The sequence below is a fragment of the Drosophila teissieri genome, chromosome X (assembly GCF_016746235.2).
Source record: "Drosophila teissieri strain GT53w chromosome X, Prin_Dtei_1.1, whole genome shotgun sequence".
Lineage (NCBI taxonomy): Eukaryota > Metazoa > Arthropoda > Insecta > Diptera > Drosophilidae > Drosophila > Drosophila teissieri.
The window spans coordinates 11,301,223-11,308,211 of record NC_053034.1 but is presented as its reverse complement, the minus strand read 5'-3'; the positions used below and the strand labels follow the sequence as shown (position 1 = coordinate 11,308,211).

The 6,989-nt window shown below is 49.0% G+C and overlaps 2 protein-coding genes across 2 annotated transcripts; both read right to left on the bottom strand.

The window, feature by feature from the left end:
* Positions 1 to 11: 11 nt before the first annotated feature.
* On the bottom strand, positions 12 to 4,528 carry LOC122625161 (nascent polypeptide-associated complex subunit alpha, muscle-specific form). The gene is made up of 5 exons (XM_043805108.1): positions 4,362 to 4,528; positions 2,633 to 4,292; positions 1,199 to 2,568; positions 910 to 1,142; positions 12 to 794 (listed from the first exon to the last, which is right to left on the bottom strand). Exons 1-5 carry the CDS (start codon positions 4,526 to 4,528, stop codon positions 475 to 477), a joined length of 3,750 nt encoding a protein of 1,249 aa, XP_043661043.1. The 3' UTR covers positions 12 to 474.
* On the bottom strand, positions 4,478 to 6,450 carry LOC122625162. The gene is made up of 5 exons (XM_043805109.1): positions 6,270 to 6,450; positions 5,711 to 6,151; positions 5,059 to 5,126; positions 4,678 to 4,833; positions 4,478 to 4,619 (listed from the first exon to the last, which is right to left on the bottom strand). The coding sequence occupies exons 1-5, from the start codon at positions 6,329 to 6,331 to the stop codon at positions 4,507 to 4,509; spliced, it is 840 nt and encodes a 279-aa protein (XP_043661044.1). The 5' UTR covers positions 6,332 to 6,450; the 3' UTR covers positions 4,478 to 4,506.
* Positions 6,451 to 6,989: the final 539 nt, after the last annotated feature.

Sequence of the window (6,989 nt, the reverse complement as noted above, 5' to 3'; positions counted from 1 at the left end):
GGTTATACAGATTCATGGCCACACATTTAATTTTAATACATGTACCAAAAACAATTTTGAAAATATTTATTTTCCCAAAAAATACCAAAAAGATCGTTGTTCAACGATTACCAACGATCTGGTACAAGATTATTCAAACAATGGTTCTTGATTTTCGCGAATAGAACTTCAGAACTATCCGCGATCATCATGCGATATACACAAAACATATACCGAATGAATCAAGTGATAAGGTATGGGCGAAGGGGAAAACAAATGTTTACAAATATAGACTTTGCTTTTGAACGCTTCAGGTGTTGTTTGTTATAGTGAATAGATTAGAGGTAGTATTGTGTGGCTTCAGTGCCAATTTTGTTTACAAACACAAGCGTTGTAAATCCATTTGTATAAAACTACAAAAGGTATTCAAAACTGGTCTAGTGTGCGATGGTTATAAATCTACAAGTAATACAATGCCAAATCAATGCCAAACGTTTAGGGCATGTCCCAGCTATCGGTGCGTCGCCTCTTGGCCGCGTGCATCCCCAGCTCCTCGTCCTCATAGCTATCCAGATACTGAAGCAGCCAGCGTGCGAACTCGTTCATGTACGGATCGATGCGGGAGATCACACTGAAGTTGACCACCCCCGGCGGTGCCTGGTTTTCCTTGGCCCCGAAAATGCTCTGCACGAAATGCTCGCAGTGAAAGATGGCCACACAAACGTCCGATTCAAGGACCTCCAGACGCAGCGCCAGTTTGGCAAAGCACTCGGCAAATTGTTTCAGCACTATATACGTCTTGCTGGAGAAGACAGCTGGAAAAGAGCGGGATGGAGAACGTAAGTTGCCATCAATTAGAAGGGCACAGAAAGGTAACATTTTTCGATGGGTTATGAGTTAATAAATAGTCATGTTGTTAAATGGACTTACTCGGTCGCTCCTTCCTGGAGATCACATAATACTTTTGCAGCATATGCTGGGCGCCATCGGTTATGGTGGTCTTGCGCTGGTGCAACAGATGGATAAGCATGCGCATGTCGTCCTCGGCGATGTTCAAGCCATCGTTAACCGCATTTTGTCCCTCGGCGCTGTGCTGCTGGATTATGAAATTCCAGAGACTCTTGCTGACCTGATCACCCATATAAATGGGCAGCCCGAAGATTCTGCAAAGTAGGTTAAGGTAATACACAAGCATGCTTTAAAGTCTTGTCCATCTTACGGGCACAATTTGGCGAGGGCCAGTGTCTGATTGGCGGAGTTGTCAGGCTGCCAGTGGGTCCAAACGGCTGCCTCCAAGGGCTGATCGATGTACAACTGCGGCACTGGGACCGCTCCGTTTTCAATGCACTTTTCCAGTTGACACCCCTGATCCTTGGACAGACGGGTCCAATCGCCGGCGTAGTAAACACCCTGTTGGGCCAACAGTAGAGGACTGGCCACTATCCAATTAAAGCGTGTGGGCAGAGCACTGAAGGTGGGTTGCAGTCCGTAGTCGTGAGGTCCCAGGTAACGTGGTGCCAGTTGGCCAACTTTGTTCATCAGACGATTGGCCATCAGGCTGTCGGTGGCGATGATGCATAGCGAAATGGGAGGCCGCACCTCATCGGATTCGATGGAAACGATACTGGCCAGCAGTACCATCTTCAGGTACACATAGCAATCCATGGGCACGCAGTCCTGACTGAGCTGAGCACTCAAGGCGTAGACGAATGAGTAGTCGGAATACTGCGACGAGATCAGGCGATGTAGCTTCTTGATGCTGGACGGCACGCAGTTTAGATCCGGCTTGGGATAGTCCTGACCGTGCTGTGATGGTGCTCGGAATAGCTTGTGACGCTCGAGCGGTGGTCCTGCGTCTTTAGCGACGGCGGCGTTTGGCACGCCGTGTACGTCGGCGACGACCTGCGGCTGCCGCTGGGACTGGAAGCTGGATGATTCCAGGTGCGATTGCCACTGCCATTCCTGGCCCTGCTGCTCCGGCTGGGTTTCCTCCCGATCCATATCCAGCAGAGGCCTGCTGTAAAATAGGTCCTCGTCCTGGTGGATACTTGATCGCGACAATATTTCCTGCTGCCGGCGCTCCACCGGCGGCGAACTGAGGGTATGCGAAAACTGGCTGGGCCCGGAAATACTGGATGGGAGGAGGCTGGGGCTGTGGTGCTGGCTGGGGGGTGGCCAGCTGGTAAAGGAATCCATAGTGGGGGTGCCCACACCAGTGCATGGGAGGCTGGCAAGCCGAAAAACCGACTGGCTGGCCCTGTGGTTTTGGATTTCAATGGGCAAATATGGTGATGGATTGCTCCACATATTCCCCGACTGCGGATTATAGAAGACCATGGGCGGCGGGTTGCTGGTGGTGTTCACCTCGATCGTTGCCGGCGGTATCATGGGTTGGAGTGGTATGGTGACCGGAAGCTGTGGTGGAGACGCCGGTTCAGTGATCTCAGAAGGGCATTCGATTACTGATGGTGGGGGACAGTAATAGCGGCAGTCAGGCACGTGGCATCTGGGCTCCAGTGGCTGGCTAGGTCCTAGCTCGCATGGTTCCACATGTAAGGAGCGCAAAAAACGCTGGCGGCGACGTCTTCGCTGTAGTTGCCAAATGGAGAGGGAGTTATCAAAATTAGATTAACCTTAGGGTGCAGTAACTTACGCTCAATCGGGACACTTGGGCACGTTGACTGGATCCTCCGGCCTCACGCCTCACCGTAGGGCGGAACTCCTGAGCATTTGAGTTCAACGCGCTGCGCATAGCCAACTGTTGCATGTGGCTGATCGGTTGGTCATCTGGTAAGCTCTCCACATGTTGCTGGCACGGCACCACCTCTTGGTCCGGCGATCCCTCCGGCGATCCCTCCGGAGATTCCTCCGGCGATCCTTCCGGCAATCCTTCCGGCGATCCTTCCGGCGATCCCTCAGGTGATCCCTCCGGTGATCCTTCCGGCGGTCCTTTCGGCGCTCCCTCCGGTGATCCTTCCGGCGGTCCTTTCGGCGCTCCCTCCGGCGAGGACTGTGTGAACTCCCGGCTGAACGCCTGCAGACTGCGCCCCACACGCTGGTTGCGGTTGCGACGTGGGAATCTTCTCGGCAGTCTCTCACTTTGGCAGTTTGGCGTCGGCGGCACAACATCCTCGTCCACATCTTTGACATTGCTGGGACCCGCACATTGAGTGGCCTGCTGGCTGCGCTCATCGGTGGTTACGCGTATGGGTACCGAGGAATTGTTTGTAACTGGAGCTTTCTTCTCCTGGCTCTTTGGGTGCGAGTGCATGGGCTTGACAGGTCTCGTCGACTGCGGCCGACTCGGATTGATTGGGTTCACCTGACGTTGCTGCTGCTGAACAGAGTTTGTCGGACTTTTCGGCTGATGCTTCAATGTTTTCTCAAGACTCTTTGGCTGCTGCTGCGGCTGCTGCTCTGTAAGTGTGCCCGAAGATTTGGGCTGCTCCTGCTGGAAAGAACTTCGTGGGCTCGTTTGTTGTTGCCAGGCGTGTTGAATGCCCGGAGACTTCCGCTTCGTCTGGCTCCTTGCAGTATTGACAGGACTCTTCTGTTGCTGCTGTTGCTGCTGTTTGCCAGGAGATCTTATCTTCTGACGCTGTTGGCTAGAACTTTCAGAATTCTTCTGCTGTTGCTGAGTAAGATTGCCAGTCGATTTCTTCTGCTCCTGTGGGAGAGATCTTGAGGGGCTTCCTTTCTGCTGCGGTAAAGAATTGACAGAACTCTTCTCTTGCGGCTTTGGAGAATTATCAGTTGTGTTCTGCTGATGCTTGGCAGCATTTGCCGGACTTGTCTGCTGCTGCTCGATATTCTTGTCGTCCGGGGAGGACTGGGCAGCAGTTTTTTGCCCCAGCGCCTGTACTGAATCCCTTCTCAGCAGTCTTATCTTGTTCAAAGAAGAGCAACTTGCCTGCTCGTTGACAGTCTTCTGGCTTTCGCTAGGATCACTAACTGACGATAGCCAATTGGCTACAGATTGCTGCTTGCTGTTGCTCGACGTCGGGAGCACGGAATCCGGCAAAAAGTTGGCCAGCACAGGCGGATCTATGATGCGACTGCGACGACTGCGAAGGCGCGAACCAGTGGCGCCGTTCTCTACATTTGGCATCGGCGGCGTTGGTTGTTTGGCTCTCTTCAAACGCATGCCCAAATCCGGATACTCCTCGCTACTCACATTATAGTTGGCATCGGGCTGAGTGGTTTCTCTAGGTGAGCGCCAGACGTTAATAGTTTGTTGGTAAGTGCCGGACTCCGGTGTGGGCGTCATAACAGGAGTTACATCGCTTTGGAGCAGGCCCTTCGATGGGATGGTGCTGGACATTGGGGGATACATCTTAGTATGTTTGCTATTTATGATGGCATATGTATTTCGAATAGTTTACCCTATGGAGCTTGTGTTGGCATTTTGAGTAGACTGCGACTGGGATTCATTTGATGATAATGGTGCTATGTTTTGAACTGGGTCGTCATCGCCGCGCAAGAAATCATTGAGCTGGACGGGATTGCGCCGACGACGGGCTTTGTTCTCTAGACGCTTCCTAGATGGCATGCTTCCAATTGATATGTGGTGGCCGAGCTCGCAAAGTATCCGCTAATTAGGTAGCTAGCACCCAACTTCAATTCGCAGTCGTGGGCGTGGGCTACGAATACAATTCAATTTCATGTGTTTACAATGTCCTGGATGACAGATTCACTTACCTCTTAGGCGGACTAGTTTGGGTCGATGAAGGCAATTGGTGATACGAGGAGTCTGAATGGCGGAAATAGGCAAGATGGCCAAAATCCGGTAGGTTTCTGTGATGCGCAGCTTTTGGTATTCACTCATGGGCCGCGAGCAGCCCGAACAAAAGGGTGCTGAAAGATATCAATGGATGGGATCAGCTCTGGATCTGGCACAGGATTTCGTGAACACAGGATTTCGTGCCAATGATGGGTTAGTTATGGTACAACATTATTTTGTGGGACAGGGTTTCGGGGGTGGTGAAGATGGTTAGAGTTTACATATGGGTATTAGTTGTGCCACAATTTGGATGAAGGGCATGGGGTTTGGTTAGAGTAGTCCTAGCCTATGGAACCTACCATCCGTTGAGCTGGTCTGTATGGCATTTCGCATACAGCCACTGCCGCAGTACCAGATCGATTGCAGGCTACAATGGAATATCAGGGAATAAATTATATCAATGTTATCAATGCTGGGCACACCCTAGCAGAGGAGCTGTATGCTCTATAATTTATATGTTTAAAAATAAATATAGCTAAAAGTATGGAAACACATAAAATAGACAAATAATAAATACCATTAACCAAGTTGAATGAAACATAAGAATAAGGATAAGGATACGAACCATGCTACTTAAACATTAGCCACAATGCTCATTTATAGGAAAGTGATACGAACTATACTACGTTGGTAGATTGGGGTCTATAATACTATAGTATTTACACAATCTTTTAAGAACCGAAAACCATTTTTTATATCTTGAACTAGAACCAAAAGGGTGAAACAGTTTAGAAACCAGTGGGTAGGCAAGAACTATTGCTATTATTAAGAAGGCATATCCAAACAAAAATGATAAACTTAGTAGCATAGGACCTCCAATTGGAAGGCAAGACATGGCAAGATACATGGTGCATATACATAACCACATCTAATTGGAAAACATCTAGCGAAAAGCGAAGTGGGGAAACAAAGCGATTCTCTGCCAGGACATGTACAAACGGCTGAACTGACACAAGTGTTTCCTGCGGCGTGAACGCGGCTAGGATGCCCTGAACCTGGGACAAACCCAGCCGGATCAACTGGTCCCGCGGCTCGAACTGCAGGCCCGGCGTAAAGGGCAGTCCCACCAGGCGCCAATGGGCGTGCAGCTGGTTGATATCGATGGGCTTCAGGCCGGCGTCCTTGAGATGTGAGCGGACCAGGCCGTAAACCGAGTACCGGACCGCTTCCTGGAACTGCAGCGGTTCCTCGACGATGTGCTGCAGGAGTTGCGGTGAGATCTCGAGTAGTTGCCGGTAGTCGAAGTCCAGGCGCAACTGGATGGGGGCCAGCAGGTCCTCTGGCCGCCGGGTGCTCCTATAGTTCGCCACAAAGCGGCCAGAGGAGCCCTGGACCAGCTTGAGCAACTGCGTCTGCCGGCAAAAGTGCTCCACCAGCTTCTGCACGTGGAATCTGCATTGTATATTGAGTATATCGTGTGGCGTTTAGAGTATTGCACGCGTTTTATGTCTTAAAGGGCCTGCAAATGGAATTGCGTCCTGTTTTCTGGCCAGGATTGCCGTGCACTTACTGGCTTTTCAATGGAGTCTCGTTCGTAACTGCTGAGTCTGCACCTGCATCCACTGTGAACATCTTACACCAATCCAGAAATGTGCTAACGAGAACTTAACTCAATCCGACCTACTACCAAAGAATTTTAAAACGAAATGATTGAATAGAACAAATTGAAATTGAAATCGATATCAGGTGGCGTTAATTGCAACCTATCGGGCGCTGTTGTACATCGATAACCGTCTGATCTAATCGGGTGCCGTGACACTTCGATTTCTCTTCGATAGTACATGACTAGGCCACACAAAATAGATGAAATGAAAATGTTTCTTGCTTTCGCATAGTTTTCTCCAAAGGTAGTAAAAAGAAAATATATTTAAAACACGTAGAATACTTTAAATCGTAGTATTGTAAAAGTTACCAGCTTCCTTATAATTTTATTTTAGAAAAAGTGTTGCCAGATCTACGAAGGATTGCCACAACGTTTAAATTTAATACACTCTAAAAGCCCTAGTTAAATAATGTACCTTCATTGAATTAGTTAGTGACATATTTATGAAAAAAGAGGAAACAATAGTAACAATATATTTAAGTACTAAATGTCGACAACTAACTTTAAAAGCACATCAATTAAAAACACCTTTTATTTGAGCTTCTAACATTTTACTTTATATTTTTTAGCTATTCTATAGCTATCCATGTTTTCATCGCGTTTAACATCCAGCCCAATAGAAAATAA

Excerpts from the sequence above, each read along its gene's own strand:
- LOC122625161 (XM_043805108.1), bottom strand. The coding sequence starts at position 4,528 with ATGCCATCTAGGAAGCGTCTAGAGAACAAAGCCCGTCGTCGGCGCAAT. Across the intron at positions 2,569-2,632 it reads CCCAAGTGTCCCGATTGAGC|CGAAGACGTCGCCGCCAGCG; the intron begins GTAAGTTACTGC and ends TGGCAACTACAG. Across the intron at positions 1,143-1,198 it reads GCCCTCGCCAAATTGTGCCC|AATCTTCGGGCTGCCCATTT; the intron begins GTAAGATGGACA and ends CCTACTTTGCAG.
- LOC122625162 (XM_043805109.1), bottom strand. The coding sequence starts at position 6,331 with ATGTTCACAGTGGATGCAGGTGCAGACTCAGCAGTTACGAACGAGACT. Across the intron at positions 6,152-6,269 it reads GAGACTCCATTGAAAAGCCA|ATTCCACGTGCAGAAGCTGG; the intron begins GTAAGTGCACGG and ends TATACAATGCAG. Across the intron at positions 4,834-5,058 it reads ACAGACCAGCTCAACGGATG|CACCCTTTTGTTCGGGCTGC; the intron begins GTAGGTTCCATA and ends GATATCTTTCAG.